This window comes from Misgurnus anguillicaudatus, chromosome 17, assembly GCF_027580225.2.
Source record: "Misgurnus anguillicaudatus chromosome 17, ASM2758022v2, whole genome shotgun sequence".
In the NCBI taxonomy this organism is placed as follows: domain Eukaryota; kingdom Metazoa; phylum Chordata; class Actinopteri; order Cypriniformes; family Cobitidae; genus Misgurnus; species Misgurnus anguillicaudatus.
Window position 1 is genome coordinate 10,569,305 of NC_073353.2, and position 23,148 is coordinate 10,592,452.

The 23,148-nt window shown below is 37.4% G+C and overlaps 1 protein-coding gene across 2 annotated transcripts in view; it reads right to left on the reverse strand.

Moving 5' to 3' along the window:
- The window catches only part of nr1i2 (nuclear receptor subfamily 1, group I, member 2), a 56,977-nt gene that overhangs the window by 19,773 nt on the left and 14,056 nt on the right, over positions 1–23,148 (reverse strand). For both annotated transcript variants that reach the window (XM_055216349.2, XM_055216348.2), the window contains 4 exons: positions 14,504–14,634; positions 11,843–12,012; positions 9,892–10,136; positions 9,126–9,271 (listed from right to left, as the gene is read on the reverse strand). In XM_055216349.2, the coding sequence (XP_055072324.2) occupies positions 9,126–9,271; positions 9,892–10,136; positions 11,843–12,012; positions 14,504–14,634 (692 nt within the window). The remainder of the gene's footprint in view (positions 1–9,125; positions 9,272–9,891; positions 10,137–11,842; positions 12,013–14,503; positions 14,635–23,148) is intronic.

Sequence of the window (23,148 nt, forward strand, 5' to 3'; positions counted from 1 at the left end):
TATTATACAAGATCCCCTATCTGACAGATTAAACAGATATTTTGCTTCTGTCGGGAAGAATCTATCCCAACAACTTGGTTCACCAGGGGGTGCTATTTATAAAAAATTCTTGAGGAACAATTATCTAAACTCTTTTTATTTTAGACCTACTTGTAAAATGGAAGTCACTAACATCATTAATAAAATCAAATGCTCTTATACAGCTGGTGCTGATGGAATCTGTAGTAAGATCCTTAAAGCCATAGTAAATGAAATAGCGGAGCCCTTTGCCCATATAATAAATTTATCACTACAGTGTGGTGTAGTTCCTTATCAAACTAAGGTGGCAAAGATAATACCAGTATACAAATCTGGGGATAAAAGTGATTTTCAAAATTATAGACCCATATCTATTCTACCAACATTTTCGAAGGTATTAGAAAGGGTGGTTTACGCACGATTGATAGATTACCTAAATAAACACAATATATTAGAATCGTCACAATATGGCTTTAGGAAGAACTGTAGCACAAGTATGGCCATTTTAGATCTGGTAGAGAAAATCAATGATGCTTTTGAAAGAAAAGAAGCTGGTATTGGGGTTTTTCTTGATCTTTCAAAAGCTTTTGATACGATTGACTTTCAAATTTTACTTGATAAATTGTCACACTACGGGGTCAGGGGTGTAGCTCTCCAGTGGTTCAGGGACTATATTTGTGGAAGACGGCAATATGTGAACTTAAATGGTATAGATTCTGGATTAGAAAATATAGTATTTGGGGTTCCCCAGGGATCTATTTTGGGGCCTCTCTTGTTTATTGTTTACATTAATGATTTTGTATTTTGCTCCTCTGATGTTCAAAAAATACTTTTTGCTGACGACACAAATCTCTTTGTATCTCATACAAACATGAATTATTTGGAAAAATTCCTAAATGATAGATTAGCAGAAGTAGAGACCTGGTTTAAATGTAACAAATTATCGCTAAACATTAGTAAAACCTTCTATATTGTTTTTCGATCAAGTAGTCATAAGTCTATGGATTATGACATTAATTTAAATATTGATGGTAGAGCAATACAAAGAGTTGATGCAATAAAATTTCTTGGAATTCATATTGATCAATTTATAAATTTTAAGGAACATATTAATGAGCTGGTTAAAAAACTATCTAAACTTGTGGGTTTGTTCTTTAAAGTGAGACATGTGCTCCCATCTGATGTGCTCTTGTCACTATATAGGACTCTGTTTGAGCCTCATTTGAGTTACTGTAATTTTATTTGGAATAATACCTACCCTACTCGTACTGAGAAACTTATGATATTACAAAAGAAAGCTATAAGAGCTATTTCTCGGTCCACATACAATGCTCATACAAATGCTCTCTTCCATGGATATGGTATATTAAAGCTTCCTGAATGTAACTTTTATCATAATGCTTGCATAATGTACAAGGTGGTCAACAGGTTAAATACTAGATTGTGTGAACTCATTCCATTAAATACACCGTCTCACACACATTACACTAGACATAAACTACTTATAAAAGGGAAATGGAGGAACTTAACAAGTGCTAGGTTTAGTGTATGTTATAGAGGTCCTAAATTATGGAATGAACTGGATACTAATTTAAAACAATCTGAAACATTTTCTAAATTTAAAAAGAAATTAAAGCAACAACTACTGGAGAAATACAGACTTGAGGGATCTGCGGCCGAGGATTAAACTTCTCATATTGGTGCATGGATCAATGTAAATCATTATGCAAGGTATAGAAACTTTAATTTACTTTTGGTTAGGGGGATGGTGTCTGGTGGTGGGATGGACCCCTATTTATAAGCTACTGCTTCTTGGGAGTCCATTTTTCACAATAGTATTATTTGTATCTGCTGCATTGAAGTGTAGTGATTGCAATGCAACATATGTAATTTGTGATATTGTGATATTGTGAAATAAATCTAAAATCTAAAAAAAAAAAAAAAAAATCTACAGAGCCCTACTGCCACGCCCGTGTTCCAGCATTTGCCCGGTCCTAATGGCCGACAACTTTGAGGTCTGTGCTAAATTTCAGTTGTTTTCGAGCATGTTAAGGCACCCAAAGTGCATGCCAAGTGCTTAAATATGCCTGAAAATGAAAGTAAAGTTTGACGTGTTGCAATGGGAACAGCGCTTAAGATATCAAAAATCCCTTCGCAATTTATCATCTACAATGTCTCAGCATCATGTTGACCACTTTTGGTGTCAATCGCATGAAAATCCTAGGAGGAGTATTTAAAAGTTCACCACATGCAACTGTCAAAAAATCCACCTTTTGTGACTGCAACACTTCCTGGTGCCTGTTGGTGGCGCTATACCCGAGACTCACAATAGGCACATCGATGCGATCGGAATCCTTGGCCGAACATACACACTGCGTTTTATCCATATAAGACATTTTTTGCTCTAGATATTAGACACTTCCTGTTTCTCTGAATTCGCCATAAATTTGACGGCTCGCCATGGCAACACCGTTCGAGATATCAAAAATCCCTTCGCAATTTAGCAAGTCCAATGTCTCAGCATCATGTTCACCACGTTCGGTGTCAATCGTATGAATTTTCTAGGAGAAGTATTTAAAAGTTCATGACTGACACACTTCCTGGTGCCTGGTGGTGGCGCTATAGCCGAGACTCACAATAGGCACATCGATGCGATCGGAATCTTCAGACGAACAAACACCCCGCATGTCATCACAATAAGACATTTTTTGCCTTAGATATTACACACTTCCTGTTTCTCTGATTTCGCCATGACTTTGTCGCTTCGCCATGGTAGAACCGTTCGAGATATCAAAAATCCCTTCGCAATTTAGCAAGTACAATGTCTCGACATCATGATCACCACGTTTGGTGTCAATCCCATGTATTCCCTCGGAGGAGTATTCAAAAGTTCACCGCATGCATTTTTTAAACAATCCAAAATGGCCGACTTCCTGTGGGGCGGAGCTAATAGGTTAGAGTGTGAAAGTTGTTCGGGTCGATGAGATCTATATGCGTACTAACTTTCGTACATGTGCGTACATGTTTGCCCGATCTGCGCACTCCTGTTTGTTTTTGCATTACAGGGGGCGCTACAGAGCCCCCGTACCACGCCCGTGTTCCAGCCTTTGGCTTTCGGCGATCACGGACGACTCTGATGTCTGTGCCAAATTTCAAGAGTTTTCGAGTATGTTAAGGCCCCCAAAATGCCCAAAAGTGTTGGAAAAAAAAAAAAAATAATAATAATAATAATCCGAGCAAAAACAATAGGGCTTCGCACCTTTCGGTGCAGGCCATTCTGGCCTGCTCCTCGGTGCTCGGGCCCTAATAATCCGAGCAAAAACAATAGGGCTTCGCACCTGTCGGTGCAGGCCATTCTGGCCTGCTCCTCGGTGCTCGGGCCCTAATAATCCGAGCAAAAACAATAGGGCTTCGCACCTTTCGGTGCAGGCCATTCTGGCCTGCTCCTCGGTGCTCGGGCCCTAATGACTCTTTTCACAAACAGTCAAAAAATGTACCTCAAATGTACCTAGAAAATGTAATGATGATGGACCCAGAGATGGGCATTCGAGTAAGTGACTCAGACTCAAGTCACATTTTTATGGACTTCAGACTTGATTCGACATAAAAGACTCGTGAATTTTTTTTTAAATAACTCGAGTCTTTTATCCTTAACTACTGATTTTATTAAGAAGTATTACTGTATGTGTGTTTTTGTGTATGCTGTACCAGATCGGACCGGACCCTTATTATAGAATTCAATGACGTATATTGGATGTGTGGTGCGTAAAATCTGAAATGTGATAAGAGTCCCACAAAAGGTGCCAGGACCAGCAGTGCCATATATTTTATCATTTGCGTTTTCGAATGTATTTCTGGAAGAACAACCACATGCAAAGAATGTGGAAAAACAATAAAGGATATGTTAGAAGCGATGCATCGTGATGCAAATGCTAATTTGTATTCGATACACAGTTTTTTGACCGATGCATCGCATCGTTAACTTTTATGCAGATGCACCGAGCGAATCTGGAAATCTTCCCACGCCTTCCACCCACTTATGTAAACGTTGCATAAGGTACATAGGTTATGCTCCAAACAAACCAGTTTAACTGCATTTCTACACCACCACAAACCTGAGGAGCACTTCCTGTTCACAGACACCTAACCTACACTTACAGCTACAATGTGTACTGAATACTAATTGTTATCAAGGGAAAACCCAGTCTGTTCAGAAAAAAACAAGTTCCACACCCAAAGTCATGTCACTGGACAATTTTCCTACTACGTGCTGTTAGTTCATCTAAAAATAAAAATAAAATCTGTCATCATTTACTCACCCTCAGGTTGTTACAAACCTGTATAAATGTCTTTGTTCTGCTGAACACAAAGAAAGATATTTTGAGAAATGTTTGTAATCAAAGCATTTATGAACATCCATAATATTTGTTTATCTTACTATGGAAGTCAATAGTGATCCTGTTTTCTTCTGCTTACAAATACCTTCCTTTGTGTTCCGCAGAACAAAGACATTTATAGTGAGTTTGTAACAACTTGAGGGTGAATAAATGATGACAGAATTTTTATTTTTTGTAAACGATCCCTTAAAGATGCTCACATAAACAGAACAAAGTTTTCACACAATTCTGCACAATGTTTTCATTTTCTAATATAATATTAATATAATATTATATTATTAAAGTTTAATGTTTTAGTCAAACATAAGCATGAGAGGTTAATTTACCAGATTTCCATGATATTTCCAGAATATGACATAGACTAGTGCCATGCACATGTACTAAGTGAAATAAAAAAAACATCTTCATGTCCGGATGTTTTTTGGTCTGCAGAACTGACAGATTTTTTCCATGTCTCTCATTATTTTGAGAATTTGTCCTGCTGTGCTCCTAACACCTTTCTGGTGCTCTGGAGGTGTTTCTTCCCTTCTCTCCTCATGTGTTACGTCAGTGATGGGGGGGTTAGAGCTGCTTGTGGTGTTTCAAAACCTCTCCTGGTTTCTTTACTGCCTTGTGTGGCCATGGTTACCCAACTTTCCTCTAAGAAAATTGGCCAGTTTGTGTTTAATTATAACTGAAGTTCATTTCATCGTCATCATCTTTTTTCTCAGTCATGCACAGCAATCAACCACCGGGAATGAACATAAAACACGAATACATCAGTGCAGGGTCAATTAATATATTTGCAAAATAATAGTGTATAAAAGTCACAATGTAATTAAAAACTTTTTTGTGTTTTTTTTTTTTTACAAATGACTTATCTGAGCTTCACTATTTGTAAAAAAATATTATGTGCCTTTAAGAAAAAATGCAAATCTCCTCCCATGAAGCGATCTCTCTTTACTTCCGGTAACGGGGTTTGGCAGGAGAGCGAGCCCAGGAAAAGATTGCAGCGATTAGAAAAAAGAAGCAACATGACCCAGCGATCCAATCAATTCTCGATGGACGAATTAGGTAATCCACCCCTACCTTTTATTATTTCAGAAGAGGTTTCACTTGGATATATGTCACTGTGACTTTAAAGCTCACATAACATAAGATGTTTCTGCATTTCTGATGTTAATCTGGAGTACCTATGGAGTACTATTACATCCTATATATTTCAGAAGAGTCTTTAGTTTAATCAGATTTATAAAAGACAGACCAATGAAAAAGGAGGAGTTACTACCGCGGGAGGAGCGAGTGCGAGTTATGCAACACTATACAACACTTATAACTTATGATTCATTACATGTTTGTGTCATTTATATAATATGCACGCGCCTATTTCCAAAATAACACAAAAGTTATTTACAGCATGCAACTCATGACCCGGTTGAGAAATCCTGCGCATCAAACACACAAGCAAAACTCCGCTGCTACCCCGGATAATAAACTATATCCATTGTTTCCATAAGGCTGGCTTTCTTCTCATTACATCCAAAAACACACTTCTTCTTTCGTGCCATTGTTGAGTTTTGAAATTAAACAAAGCTGTTTCGCATGATGTGATGTTTGTAAGTTCTAGCATCTCCTGTTGATTGACAGGTGGGCGGGGTTTTCCGGGGGAAATGCACATAAAAGAAGTGATATATATAGAAACCCCTGAAACGTCAGCTGGACCCGTAATCAAAAAAAAAAAAATTTCACTTGTATGAACCCTGGCGAAATACTATGTAAAAAGCCCAAATGCTTTTTTGACACTTTCCCTACGTTTAGCATGAGGAAACAACTCTATAACTGTGTTAATAAGTCAAAATGCATGAATTACCATTGAACCACCCCCTTTAAATGATAGCTTTCACACCTGATTAAAGCCATTTCGGTTGAACATCACTGCAAAGCTTATTTATATCAGGTAAAGACGTGTAAGACGTGACTTTCATCTTTAGCACGATTGCAAGCTGTCATCCACGAGGTGCGAGCGATGTTTGCTTTTTAAGTAATTCATGCTGGAAAAAGCTGCTTGCATACAAGTATGTGGATCCAAAGATTACCATCCAAATGTGTCAGGAATGGTTCAAGTTTGTTGGGTTTTCAGTGTGGCTCCATTTGTGATTCTGAGCAAGATTGGCCTTCTGACGAGCAACATCTTCAAGATCAGCTGTCAGGCTTTTAAACTTAGACACACATGCGTCTTTATCAGCTATGTCGGCCAGTTCCATTGCAAGATCAGGTTGACTTATCGCCTGACTAATGCAGCCATGTTCAAACGCCAAAACGTCCTAAATGTTACCTTTGCCCAGATGACCTTTATTCAGCATGTTAAGGTCATATTTACCGTGCAGCTTTTTCAGCCAATCTGGCCGTTCCGGAATAAGTGAGTCATTTGTTTTCTAGGAAAGTGTTCCAGACAAAGAGCAAGGGCAATCTTTCTTTTTTTTGATTTATCTTTAATTATCTTACCAGGACAGAATTATTCACCTGTCATGTGACGACATGCGATACATGTAGGATTTGATGTATTTTTTGATCGACAAAATATTAAGACACTTTATAAAATTAATAATCCTATGGAAAATAAGAGGTATTCAAATAAAATAGATTCAATTTTTGCCACTGCAGAGGCATGAAAGAGGGTTGCAAGACCCTGGTTTAGTGGATGTAAATATGGATTTAGCACTTTGAGATTTAGCTGAAATGTAAAGTGCATTATAAATAAAATGTATTTTCATTATTATTATAATTATGCATGGCTTATGCAACTCAGTCATTTTCACGCAACTTGCTTCACGCATCCAAAGGTTCAGAGGCAGATGATATAAATGACGCGCAAATGACATCTCATCGTCTGATCCTGGCTTTGCTGCGAATGTGCCTGAGCCCACCCTCAAACAAACTAGGCTTTGGAGGTCAAACGCGTTCGGATGTGGTTCAATTTGGATAGTGCGAGTAAGCCCAAAATAAAGTTTGTTGCACAGTATCATTTAAAAAGATCAGAATGAATGGCTCGTTATAGTCGTGCGTAGGTCCTACGGCGTAGCCGCGATGGCGTAGGTTCCGCGTCGGTTTTTATTTATACTTTTGCGTCGTCCTCCGCGTCGACGTGCAAACATGCACGCAAACCGCTGGTAGGCAGTATCCACGCGTGTAACCACAGTAGCGGCGCGACCGTCAGAGAAAAAGAAGCTTGGCAAGTTAACCCACAAACGATGAAGAAACGGCAACTTGTTGTGTATGATTTGAGAAGACCAGCAATGATTGAAGTAAATAAACAGTGACTTTTGTTGCAGTTTGAGTTGAATCACTCCTCTACTTGGCTCATCTTTGTTTTCACCGTCGCAAACTGAAAAACCTATGAAGCAGTTTTTTTACCTGACTGGAGGGGTTCTGGTGGACCAATCACAGCGCTTGCGGTCCGCGTAGAAGGACGCGCTGTAAAAAAATTTGTTAGGTGCACTTCAGGCTACGCAGAGCTACGCACAGGCTACGGATAGCCTAACTTACGCACGACTATAAATCGGGCTTAACACAAAAATCAAGAACACAAAATAAATAAAATATACAAAATGTCACAGAAAATGATATTTGTGGAACCTAAATGTCAATATTTAACTGTCAAGCTATTGAAAATGTGGTTAATTGGTTTACATCAAGCGTGCCGCACAAGCCCTGAAAAGTGAAGCCAAAACGTCTCGATCGCCCCCCAGTGACTGGTCCCAGTATAGGTCATAAACCCCGCCTCCCCATGTTATTCAAAGGGCCTTGAGACCAAATAAACAATTTAATTACACTTCAATTCTCTTTTTTCCGAAGCTGGTTTCTGTCATGTATTGTAGTTTTTATCACGCAGATGTAAATTCAAGTGTTTGTTTTTAAAATAAGTTTGTTTTTAGTTAGTTATTTAATGCTATAAAAACAGTGTCACGTCATGATTGACAGCTGTGATATCGTATGATATGCGCATTCTGCGGGAGCGGGGGGCGGGGCCTTGCTTTTGCGGCTTTACTTCCTGCTCACTACTGCGCAGGACTGGTCCCGAAATCGCTACTGTGCAGACTCAAGACCCAAGATGTCAGCACCGTATCGTGACACTGACGGCTTCACTTTTCACCAATGGAAGAGAGCGAACGGCCGTCGTCCATCTTTTTTTACAGTCTATGGTTTACATTTAGTAGTTATTGCCCAGCAATTAATCCCAAATAAGAATACAGAAATGGGGTGTATTAGCCAGGACTAGGCATTAGTTATATTAGAATAATAAAGTTTTTTTTATTTTATTATATTTACCAAACAAATACAAACAAAACAGGTACAATACAAAATCTTGTTACAAATCTGTATATCTTAGAAGATTATTATAATAATGAAGTAATAAAGTCGTTTTTACAAACATACCTTACAAATAACAAAGAACGAAAAACATTGTCCACTGACATATCTTAAAATATATCAGTGCCATTGTTCTGCCTTATGATGGACATCAGTAAAGACAGCTCAAATATGCATTTTAGTCTTAGATTAGACTCTCAGAAAACACACACACACACACACACACACACACACACACACACACACACACACACGATCCCAAGATCCTTCATACCTCATCAACAAATAGTACACTATGAATACTATGAATTGGCAATCAGTTCCTTTACCCTGAGTACCATGTACATTAAAGACCCTTACCTCGCATGGCGTCTTCCAGGCAGTACTTAATTGGACCGCACTCCCAAATGTTTGTCTCCTCATTAAAGAACATGTTAAAGTGAATCAGCATGATCTCTAAGGTTGCACCTTTCAGTAGTGAGATCTGGTCCTCTATGACTAGAGCCCTGTCGTGTCACACAGAAGGGAATCAAGATAATGAACCGTAATACATCTTTAAAGGCCCGTTTTTCCTTATGCCATTTTTTAAACTTTAGTTAGTGTGTAATGTTGCTATAATAGCATAAATAATACCTGTAAAATGATAAAGCTCAAAAGTTTACTGCCAGGTGATATATTTTCTTTAACAGTATTCCCTTTTCAAAGCCTACAGCGAACGGCTGGTTTGAACTACAGCCCTCTACTTCCTGCTTTAATGATGTCAGTAAAACAGTTTTTTGACTAAACTCCGCCCACAGGAATATGTTAGTCACCAGCTAAGCTAACGGCAAGCTAAGCTGCTATCGAATCACAACACACTAAACAAACAACACAATCAGAACTTGATATGTATTTTTTAAAGGAGGGACTTCATAGAACAAGGAAGACATCAGACCGTTTTGAGAACAGTAAAAACAGCGCTATAGAGATAAATACATGTGAAATATACTGCAGTTTAATACACACAAAACATGAAGACATGTTATATTGTGCACCGTAAACACAATAAAGTCTTTGTAAACACAGGAAAAACAGGACCTTTAAAGAGCAGCTAATAATATCAGCTGTATATGGACACATAATTTACCTGAACATTGTAAGCATCTTGCCAAAGTTGATGACGTTCTTAATCATGTACGTGGTGAGGTCTGCGAAATGCGGCAGTGAGGTGAAAATGATCCGGCCAAGGCGTTTAATCTCTTTATTTTCAAGTTCCTGAGAGTCGGATGAAGGTGATGAGGTGGAGACATAGCTGGAATCTCTTTGAGTGTACTTTCTGCTGCAATGTTCTTGGTTGTGGTCGGATATCTCATTTTTATCCGGATCTAGAGGCTGTTGACACAAAAGCAGGAATTCAATCATAAAAATACTTAAAACGACTATTACTCTGAAACACAACTTACTTTATTGGTAATTTACATCTAGTGAAGAAATTGTACTCTCTCTCACTCATTTTTTTGCATGTTTGTCACACTTTCAATATTAATCAAAGATTAATATCGAAAAGATTAATCAAAAGTTATACAAGTAAACACAACATGAAGGTTTTTAAATCAAGGTTTTTATTATGAAAGGAAAACAAAATCCAAACCCACATGGCCCTGTGTGAAAAAGTGTTTGCCCCGCTTGGTTAAAAGTATACTGTTATTTATAACACCCGAGTTCAGTTTCTCTAGTCACACCCAGGTGTGATTTTTGCCACACATGTTCACAATCAAGAAATCACTTAAAAAGGACCTGACAATGTGAAGTAGACCAAAAGATCCTCAAACGCTACACATCATGTTGAGATCCAAAGACATTCAGAAACAAATGAGAAAGAAAGTAATTGAGATCTATCAGTCTGGTTATTTAGCCATTTCTAACGCTTTGGAACTACAGTGAGAGCCATTATCCACAATTGGCAAAAACATGGAACAGTGGAGAACCTTCCCAGGAGTCGCCAACTGACCAAAATTACCTCAAGAGCGTAGCGACGACTCATCCAAGAGGTCACAAAAGACCCCAAAACAACATCCAAAGAACAGCAGGTCTCACTTGCCTCAGTTAAGGTCAGTGTTCATAATTCCACCATAAGAAAGAGACTGAGCAAAAATGTTCCAAGACAAATGCCGCTGAGCAAAAAGGACATAAAGGCTCGTCTCAGTTTTATCAGAAAACATCTTGATGATTCCCAAGACTTTTGGGAAAATACTCTGTGGACTGACGAGACAAAAGTTTAACTTTTTGAAAAGTGTGTGTCCTATTACGTCTGATATAAAAGTAACACAGCATTTCAGAAAACGAACATCATACCAGCAGTAAAATATGATGGTGGTGGTGGTACTGTGGTGGTCTGGGGCTGTTTAGCTGCTTCAGGACCTGGAAGACTTGCTGTAATAAATGGAGCCATGAATTCTGCTGTCTACCAAAAAATCCTGAAGGAAAATCATCTGTTCATGACCTCAAGCTGAAGGAAATGTGTGTTCTGCAGCAGAAAAATAATCCAAAACACACCAGCAAGTCCACCTCTGAATGGCTGAAGAAAAACAAAATAAAGACTTTGGAGTGGCCTAGTCAAAGTCGTGACATCAATCCTATTGAGATGCTGTGGCATGAGCTTATAAATGTGGTTCATTCTCAAAAATCCTCTAATGTGGCTGAAATACAATAATTCTGCAAATATGAGTGGGCCGAAATTGCAAGTTATCACAAACACTTGATTGCAGCTGTTGCTACTAAAAGTGGCCCAACCAGTTATTAGGATTATGGGGCAAACACTTTTTCACACAGGGCCATGTGGGTTTGGGTTTTGTTTTCCCTTCACAATAAAAACTGTCATTTAAAATCTGCACATAGCGCCATGTGTTATCTTTGATTAATATTGAAATTTGTTTTATGATCTGAAACATGTATATATATATATATATATATATACATACACACTTTTTTACAATATTTTTGCCAAGCAGAAGTAATAAATAATAAGTTATTTTCAACATTTTCACTGCTCATGCGCCCAGTGTAAACCTAAAAACAATACATGTCAAATGTCTAACCCGGAACTGTATGAAGTGGGCACAGGTCATGTCAAAGGTCTTTTTATGGGCGGCGAGGAGTTCCTGAATGACTTTTTCCTGTTGAGGTGTGAGCATGACAGGCTCTTCCTGCAACCTCTTCCTTTTGATCTGCATCCTCCGTTTCTCCACGGCCTCATCTGACATGATCACTATAATGAACACGAACACAGATAATTCACCATTACTTCACTACACTATAAGTCACATTACATTGGGTCAAGTGTTAAAGCGTATCTGTAAAAATTATTATTTGCAGGTTTTGAAAAATATTTTGGTTAAATTAGTCAGCTCCTTCATTTAACCAGAGAGAAACTTTTTAACATTTATTTTTATTAACAAAAAAGTGAAAGTCAAAAAACAAAATGTTGCCAGTAATTTCTACGTAATTTTTTTACAGTGTATCTACTGGCAAGAGTTTGTTCAAAGTTAAATGAACATTAGACATTTACAAGTCTTTGTCTTTACAGAGTAAAACTAAAAAAACAGAATCAAGCAAAACATTCTGGGAAACAAAATCTGAAGCAAAAACAGAAAAAGGTTGATGATGATTTCTGGTTCCCAGAATGCTTTGCATGAGGCTGCTATTGTATAGCTTTATTCTGTAAAGACAAAGACCTGCTAATATCTAAAACTTATTTAACTTTGAACAAACTCCTGCCAGTAAATAACATAAATGCAAATCCACGGTAAATTACCGGCAACCCAGCTTCAATAACACTGTAATTTCTACAGATCTTTTTTACAGTGAAGGTCAATGTTCAAGAATAGAGAATAAAAGATGTAACTGTTTGTTGTACTTCTTCATTCAATGTCTAGAAGAATTAGTGCTGTTTTTAAAAAAAGAATGGAGGCCATACAAATAAATGTTTTTTTTAAGAATCTTCGTGTACTCAGTTTTTGCGTAACCTCATTTGATTTAAATGTGTTATTTTTCGTTTCCTTGAGAGGGTAAGTGACTTTCATTCTTATGTTAAGAAACATAAATGTTTAATAAATTGGTGTGTAAAAATACAGCAAATTGGTCTCATATTTACTAACAAATGGAGAAAATCTTAATTTTAATAACTCATTTATGATGTGCACTGTAGATCAGGGGGTCTCCAACCTTTTTGTGAGCAAGGGCTACCACAAGGGATAAAACAATCTGGAGGGCTACTTTTTTGATATAGTCTACTCAAAACCTTTTGGTTTTATCATTGTTTAAATTGTTAACACATGTTAAAAAAGCCAAGCTAATATAAAAAACATGTAATACATAAATATTAAAATTGAGGCTATTAACTCTTTCCCTGCCATTGATGAGTTATCTTGTCAATTAATTTTCCAAGTCATTTTGTGAAAATCACAAAAAAAATGCTGCTGCAACTTTTTTTTAAAAAGGCAGGCGGGGAATGAGTTAATAGAATGTGTTTGGTGGCAACTCACAGACCCTATGTGGGCAACTTGTTGGACATGTTGGAGACCACTGCTATAGACTAATAATCTCAGTCAAGCTTTTCTCTGTCTACACATATCCTAGTACAATTTTGGCTGTATTATGTATGTCTGTCTTATCGAAAATTGCCCCCTAGCTGTGATGAAATATACCCCATGCCAAACACAACAAACTCACATGCACCTCTTTCATCACACAACGACGTCGACGTACAATTTCAGATGTCACAACTGCTGTTAAACACAGAAGTAAATCCCTTCAATTGTCATTCTGTGTGTGCATGAACACAGCATACCAAAATTGTAATGACTGGCGCAAAGGTAACCAGAGCAACATTCAATGTTCATGTTTATCATCCACTGTGTTGACTAAAGTACTATTACAGCAACAGAAGACTCCTTGTGTTCTGCAATTTTAACAAAATCATTATCTGCAGATGATTTAAAGCTGCTTTGTGCAGTGCATTGTTGCTATGTTTCACGTATTAAAACAGTTTTCTGAGTTTGTTTGGGCTAGGCTAACAAAGCGATAGTTTATTCAATTAAAAAAAAGAGCAGATTGTGAGTCTGTTTTTAATATTTAAAAAATGTATATCTAAAAATGTCCATTAATATAATATGTTTTGATATCCTCCGACTGGAACCATAATCAATTGGTAAAAATGTATGTCTGTTCCTGTCATACACCACAAGATTTTTAGTGAAATCTGTCACAGCCAACTGCACAAAATATGACGCAGACTTCATGCAACACTTGTCAAATCATGGGGAAAGTCTAAGCAAAAGTCGTGTGGTGTATTTCAGGCTGAATGGTTTGATTTCTGTCGTAAAATAACAAATAATTGTTATGAAATATTATAACCAGTTTGTCAGTGCTTTCTGTACAACTGTTTACCATCATGTTACAGTATATTCTATATATTAAATGTAAAAACAAAACTGAACTGTACTGTAATGTACTGCTTTTCATTATCAGGGGGTTTCTCGTCTAAGTGGGCTGTTTTTGAACAAAATAAGCTACAATTTTGTCTGGCTCAGCTAAATGTTATGGCCACAGAGCAAACAATAAGGGGCAATTTTGCTTAATGACCTATTCCAACATGAAGGTCTCTGTACAAGTAAATTGGCTGAGACAGAATGCTGATCAATTGAGCTCTGTCTGAAAGCAGCTACTGTAGTTATATGAAAGATTAAAGAGAGGCTTACACTCCTTCCTCATTCCAATGGAGAGGCATTTCTGAAGACGACAGGACTGGCACTGCCTCCTGTTGCTCTTGTTGATGACACAGGAGTTTTGAAACGGGCAGCAGAACTTCGTCGGTCTCTTCATGGCGCGCCTAACATCAGACATAAACACAAGATTACATGCTGTAGTGAATACCAGCAATGACAAATCTCTTTTCACCAAACACATCTTTGGTTTACACCTGACCCGGTAATACTACACTCTAAAAATGTCTGGGTTATTTTTAAGCCATGTTGGGTAAGAACATGGACAGAACACAACACTGGGTTAAAATTGAGCCAATGCTGCTTTTTTAACCCAACTGCTGGGTTATTATGACTAGGGTTGGGTATCGTTTAAATTTTATCAATTCTGATGTCAATTCCACATATCGAATCTACTTTTTATAGATTCCTGGTTACAATTCCAATATTTTAGTGAGAGAAAAAGGAGAAAATACTTGTCGTTTATTCTTGCCACATTTAGTCTATAATCTCTTGGCTGTAACTGTTAACTGTTACAATTCGTCTAAAAATGAAAATTTAAAAAAAGTGCCAGAATGAATGATACAAATTGCAGGGCTCTTAACTTTTAGCAGAAGTTTGGAGTGAGATTAGGGCAGGGCCAATAGGGTAATTGCATCATTGGCCCCTCGGCCCCACCCAATTCTTTCAAGTTTGTGCTAGCAGTTTTATTTTACCTATTGTCATAAGTGACAAGCACAAATATACATTTTAACAATGAGTAAGTCTGAAAAGACAGATAAATTCATCCAAATAAAAAAATATAAAAAAATTTAGTGCTGCCTCACGATTAGTCGTGACTAATCATTTGCAGAATAAAAGTTTTTGTTTACATAATATATCTGGGTGTACTGTGTATAATAATTATGTATAAATTAGGGATGCACCGAATCCAGATTTTTTGGGTTCGGCCGAATACTGAATCCACTGTTTAAGATTCGGTCGAAACCGAATACCGAATCCTACTCGCATCCTTATTCCATTAACTCAGTAAAACACATTAATGAAGTAAACAACGACCACAGCAGTGTATTTTTCATTTTATTGTAAAATAAAAAAGGATAGGCAACATTATGTCAGGATGACAAGTGGGAAAAACTATTTTGACAATTACCATGCATAATGAAAGCGATGCGGTGTGATGCGCTAGTTTTTTCCAGGTATGTTTAATAATTATGTTTGACGAGTCTTGCTTTTTCAAATGCATGTTACAAACGACTCAAACTAACAATGATTTTAGATCGATAAGGACTTACTGATCAAAAGCCGTAGTACATGAAATAGCTGTAATAAGATCGGCTGTACAGAGCATTCCTATTATATATAATTTAAATTATTTATAAATATAAATATTTATTATATAAATATATTTATTTTTAAATATTGTACATGTATGTGTGTGTGTGTTATTATATATACATAATTATTGTACACACTACACACACATATATTACAGTATGTAAACAAAAACTTTTATTCTGCAAACGATTAGTCGATTAGTCGCGAGACTCGCGACTAATCGTGAGGCAGCACTATAAAAAATACAAATGTATCCAATTTAAAATTAAATCTGTCCCCAAATAAGACAACTGAACAGCGAACTTGCCTTGTGTGCGTGTGAGACGTCAAAGTAGTGCGAGAGCGATTTGAAATCAGACTCCTAATACCGTAAAAAGTTTGATGTCATGTGTGTCTCGGTTCTTACAGTGCTGCGTAAAGTGGAGCACATCTAAATACGCGAGATAGCTATGAACTCCCGGTAAAGAACAACTGAACTTACTGCGTATGCCTGCGCCTCATTCATAAATTGTTTAACTATTGTTGATTGACGATCTTGTACAGCAATTTGGTCAACCAAGGTTGTTTTAAATGTGCTTTATAAATGAAAAACATATACATTCAGGGTTCCCACACCTTAGTTAACTTCAAATTTAAGGACTTTCAAGGACTTTCCTGGTCCAATACCCTCAAATTCAAAGACTAAATGTGGGGACCAGGGCATGAAATTAACACCCGACCACGCGCCAAATGCGGGTGGATTTTGCAATTGGCGGGTAACACTGTCAATCTACTAGCCACATTGGCGGGTAGCCAATGCGAACCAGTGATGCGCGGGTCATTGTATGACCAACCCACTACCGACCGACATTTTCAACTTTTCATCGATTCAGCTTTTTCGGCTCCAGCTCCGGCTCTACATTTTAGTGATGGCAGTCCGGCTCTTTTCATAGATTCGGCTCTTCTGGCCTCTTGCGGTCCCACCCCTGCCTGCGTCTAAAGATTCGGCTCTGCTCGTTCGCTACAAAGAATCAGCTCTTAGAGCCGGCTCGTTCGCGAACGACCCATCACTATAACCCGCCCGCAATTGTTCAAAATAGTTTTTAAACTTACTCGACCGACTGACCGCGGCCTGAATATCATTAAAATATTTTTGGATGACTCGTAACCGGCACCCGCTCATTTCTTATCAACCTGCGCATATCACCGATGCAAATTGTGTGATTCATTGAAAGGATGCGCCTTCTGTTTTGCAACGTTCATGCGATTGGAAAGAAGATAAGGCACTTCTCTGACTACGTTTGGATGTGCGAGTAAGTATTAAACTGTTGGTGAGATGGGATGATAATACAATGCTGACATAGACTACTGTACAATCGCAGTTGCACAGATGTGTAGTGCTGCTGTGACGGATCAGAACTCTTGATGTGTAAACTTTAGAGAGAGTTACGCTACTATGCCTTATACTGTAGTACATTAACATACATTTTGCGAATATAGTAATGAAAAACAACGTATGTGCGGCGTTTATGTGCGCAGTTTGTGCCCCCTCTGTCTCTGTGTGCGTGCACGGGTTTAAGGGGACTCAATAGGGCACATCGGAGAGACGCGTTCCTAAAAGCATGCGTACATAAAATTTTTCTGCTCTTGACAGGGCACATATAAACAAAATTATCTCAACAGTATAAATTTTCTAATAAAACATTTCTTTATGTCTTAAGTGTATGTATAGAGATTCAAAAACCAGTCTGTGCTGGTCTTAAAGAGACAGTAACCTCAATAAACCTACTTAAGTCTGTGTCATTAATGTTAATCAAACAACCTAAGACAAAGTGAAAATCACTTTTGTAGCTCTGAAAAAAAATTATATTTAATTCATACAATAAAGACAGCAGTATCATTCACTATTCAGGCAAAAAAAAAAAAAACTGGCTGGTAAAAAGTCTCTGTGGCAGGTGGATTTCTAAATCCACCTGCCACAGTGGCTGGTGGTCAAAAAAGTTAACTTCAGGCCCTGGTGGGGACACATTTCAAGTGAGAGCAAGGTTACATTGTGTTACCTTTAAAGATACACTGTCACAGTTCACTTTCGAGGGAACTCGCGCTGCGTCACTGCGGTGACACTTTGGGGACGCCTTCAAGGGTAAGTGCATCTGAATATGTATATCAAATTCAACCAATGGTGAGGCTTAACAGCAAAGACAGGGTGATGCAGGAGCCAGTAAGAATATAGCTATATAATCTGAAATGTTGCCAAAGACGGCATTACAGGGATGCAACCCGAGATTTTTTCATTTGTCAAACACAACTATGCAAAAAAGCATTTTGGTATGAATCAACATTCGCGTACAGAAGATATAAGCATTTTAAGTGAACAGTTTAGCACGTGTGCTTAAAAAGTCAAGAATTTTTATGATATTATCCTACACTACACAGAGAATAATATGGATTATTTTTCAGAAAACTTCTTGCATAAAATAGATTCAAGCACTTTCAATGACCTGTATCTATGTATATTTTCAAAAACTTCCCAGGGTCTTGATTTTCCCCCAGATTCAGAAACTTTCAAGGATTTCAGGACCCGTGGGAACCCTGTACAATACACAAAATATAGTTGCCACATTTGGCAATACTACAGTTTTTTTTTCACAAAGTTTAACCAAACGTTTGAACGTTTGCTGCGGTCAGTCATAGTGTGGAGTGTAATGATAAATGAAGGAAGGTTTGTCGCAGGTCCTAGCAGATAGATACAACTGTAAAACGCTCACTGCTGTTCGGCGTGCCAAAATTATTGAAAAGTCAGCAATCGACAAACAGAATCGAAATGTGTGCATCATATCGATTCCCTGGTTGTTGTTTTTTGGAACCTGTTAAGAAAATGGAACTGGTTCTCGATACCCAACCCTAATTATAACCCATGATTGCACAACAGCAACCAAAACATTGGGTCATTTTTAACCCAGCATGTGTTCTGTCTAATATTTACCTATTATGGGTTAAAAATAACCCAGCCATTTTTTGAGCACTTATTACTACCCCCCTCTCTTTCTTTTCATACTCTTTCCTAAAAAAAAAAATAATCATATGAATTAAAGGTGTTTATGGCTTTGTGTAATGTGTTAGGTTAACTGAGACCAGCTTCAGAGCACCTACGCACTGTTGCTTTTTTGATAATTTAATTGCTTCCATTGCTTTCCACGTTTGTAAGTCGCTTTGAATAAAAGCGTCTGCTAAATGCCTATATTTTAGCACATCACATTACAGTACATACACAAGATTTGTATTATTCAATACAACTTCTGAAATAGTTTTACTGATTATCCTTCTTGTGCCTGAGGGGGTTTAGGGGCCCTGGAGAAGTGTTGACCTGCCGTGAAATGTGTGCTTTTTTCAGTAGCATAAGAACATAATAATGGCAAGTCTCATAACACTGCGTTCAGCACAAACTGGGCTACTATTATATGTGAGCAACATGTATGTACATGTTGGTATTTTTGAGAGAAAAAAGTTTTTTCTTCAAAATGATGTGAAATAATCTTACCTACTCATTTACACAAAACGATATATTGATTTAAAATTTCAAAGACACTTTTTTTTTGCATAGAAAGTTCATATGCAAGGTGGTTTTAATTGTCCTGAATAATCTGTGATTGACACCTGAAGGCACGCATAATAATAAGCCGCATAATGAGCCTTTCAGTCAGGTATGTGGAAGAGGGAAGTGGTACAAGTAAGATTGACAGGACAAAAGAAATGTATTTGTTTTCATAGTGGTAAATCCAAATGATACTGTAGCTAAATATTTTATCCAAACAAATAAGGGTCATTTTGAGATTACAGTCATATCTGTACATATATCTTTATAACCTATATAAGCAAGCATATACAGTGTAGCCAAACTTATTAGGACACCTGACAGAATATTGACATTTTCGCTCTTTTTTTGCCTCCAAAACATGATTTTATGATAGTTGCTGCCTGAGCACAACAAATATAGAGAGAATGACGTAATTTCAAAGTCCAGAGGTCAACCCCATTGAGCAAATTTGAGTGTGAGTTGAAAAATAAATATGGGATAACATTACTGATGATGTACTGAGATTATATATACTGACATTATGCCAAAGAGATGTGCTGCTGTAATTGCTGCAAAAGGTGGACATCCAAAATATTAAAACTGGATTTGCATATAGGAAAGACCCTCGCATCGGAGTTACTACCTGCACTGAATGACCAGATTATTCATCAATGTTTTCTCCCTAATGGCACGAGCATATTCCAAGATGAATGCCAGGATTCATCAGGCTCAAATTGTGAAAGAGTAGTTCAGGGAACATGAGACTACATTTTGCCACATAAATTAGCACCCACAGAGTCCAGATCTGAACTCCACTGAGAATTTTTGGCATGTGCTGGAGAAGACTAATGCAACTCTGGACAGGAATAAATGTTGTGACATTGCAGAAGCTTGTTGAAACGATGCCACGGCGAATGTGTGCCATAATCAAAACTAATGGCTGACCAATGAAATATGAGAGTGTGTGTTTTTTTTATCAGTGTATTATCTTCTATTGAAATAGTTCTCATTTCAAAATGTTGTTCTATTTGCTATACTATATTAATAGTACTGTATAGCAACCATGTTTTTGGATGATTGCAATTTGTACTATGGTAAATTTGTAGTTACTGTGGTTTTACTAGAAATACTATAGTAAAAATCATGGATGGGATAAGCGTTGTCAACTCGCCATTTACAGACACGATTATTCGAAGTTGCGTTTGAAAGAAGAGCACAAAGGTGAGAGTGTCAAGTATAAATGTCTTAGTTGTTAACCTTTTGCAACTGATGCCTTCCTAAGCATCTCCTACTCTGGCACAACCCTGCCTCCCATTTATTTATACATTTATTCATTGCTCCTCATCGACATTTCAGGAACAGCTTATTAGTTTTGTAGCTCAACTTCTGACAAGATAACCACATCATTTTAAATACATTTGAAACTGCTACATGTCTGTAAAAATCAGTTTTTGGATGCTGATGCGTGATTAATTCTGAATCTGACGTGGCAGCATCCACAGCAGGGGTCTCCAACCCTGCCCTTGGTGAGCCACCATCCCTCACATTTTAGCTCCAACCCCAATCAAACACAGCTGAAGCAGCTAATCAAGGTGTTTAGGATTGCTGAATAATTACAGACAGGTGTGATGGAGCTGGGTTGGAACTGAAGTCTGAAGTGCAGTATGAAGCGTATTTTTTCAGATTTTCAAAATACGAGACCACAAACATGATGACAAAAATCCACGAATTTTGTTCCTATAGTGTGTTGGGTGCCGCTATGTGGTCATGACAGAACCATCAGAGTCCCTTCAACAACGCAAGTCTTTAAGGAGAACACAGAAAATCTCCTGTAAATCTCACAATGTCTCTTGCGATCAAACGTGACTTCACAGTAAACATGATGGACGAAGGGCATAAAGAAATGCCGTGGACTGCTTTTTACATCTCTGATGTCCATCTCACTTTGGACTGTGCCTGCTGTGCCATGACTGCAGTTGTTATGGTTTCATCTTAATCAGCTTGCTTTCTGATTGGGTATTGCTTCGTTTCACGTTTGTCCTCTGTGTTCCCCCACACAACAGGATTGAATATTTACGATTTTGAAGTGCTTCTGAGCGGGTTCAATTACTCTTAACTCACCATGCACCAAAGAAAAGTCTGCTAAGATAATCGGTTCAACCACGAAGATGGTCTTTAGATGAAGACATTACCTAGGATTGTCGTAAGGGGGAAAATCAGCCCAAATTTGGCCCGATTAACTTTTTTTGTGTGTAGTGGGCTTTATATAATATCAATTTGAAGAGGAGGGTGATAATGATGAACAGGACTGATGGACGAATCTGTTGAATGTGTAGATCTAACTTTGAGACTTACTGTTAAGGTACATTACACTCACTGGGTGGGTTTATTTTTTCGTCTTAAACTTTACTCCAAATTATATTACATATACCAATTTATTTATATAGTAATGATATTTTCTGCTGATATTTTACTTTACTTTACTGTTTTTACGCTTTTTGCTCATGCGCATCATAATAAATAGATCTGTGTAACAAGACTTTACACCACAGGTCTGTTGAATGCTTTTATTCCTATTTATTTCATGGGTGTTGATTATTTTTCTGTAAACCGCACACCTTAATGTCCTAAAAATAGGCATCAAAGCAATTTTTGTGTCAACAGTGGTATAGACCTTTTGCGTGTTTGCAAATAGAGATGACGTTTTTTGTGGGCGGAGCCCAAATGGTGGCAGAAAGTGACAGCTCCGCAATAGGGGTGTGAAGTGTTTTAGTGTTAAACTGTGATTTTTATGGATCCGGTGTTGTGTAGAAGTCTGTTTCCCCTATATTTCTCTTAAGTGTAATTTTTCTTATAACATTTTCACCAAGTTACGTTTATATTTTAAATAAAAGTTTAAATGGCTTGGCTACTGATATGTGTGCATGTATGTAATGAATATGTATTGTTCTTTATCAATTATTTTTACAGTATGAATCGCTGAAGTACTTATAAGAGCAAAACTATCATGTATTCTGTATAATATCATTTATTAAATATTTCATCATTTTCCTTTTTTAATTTCTTCCTTATATTTATAGCCTACGTGTTTGTTCTAAAACTATTATGTTTACATACAAATTAATTTGTATAGGCTTGTTTATATTATTATCACTTTACATCGTGTGGGTGTGTGTGTGTGGGTGCTATGTTTATATATTTATTAGTAAACATCATAATTTAAAACAAACAGGAAGAAGACATAGGCTAAGATAGAAGGCAAAAAGAAGTAATAGAAAACGAAAAAAATATGAAAACTTTAATAAATGGTAATATTGATATTATGAACTCATTCAAATCTTTAATCTTTCTAAATAAATTATAAACGCAACGTGATGAAAACGCCATAAGAGACACATAGAGGGATCAGACCTCGACAGAACTCCAGATATCTTCTCTAATTATTTTCTATTCAAATTATTTAAAGATTTTCAGATGATTTCATCACTCCATTCTGTCCGGTTGAGGGCTTATTGCAACCATAAACACCTACGTTTATCTTCAAATGGTGTCTTCGACGACGGTATACTATAAAAATGAAGGTCATCTATTCTGGCATTCCTATTCTGACACTCAACAGCACAACAAGACATTTTCTAGTGAGTTATATTGTTCGTTTCACTCGTGTCTCATTCATTTGCACTGTTTTTCTGCCATCACACTGCATGCGTGACGTAACTGTGACATCGACTCGCAAAAGGTCTATAAG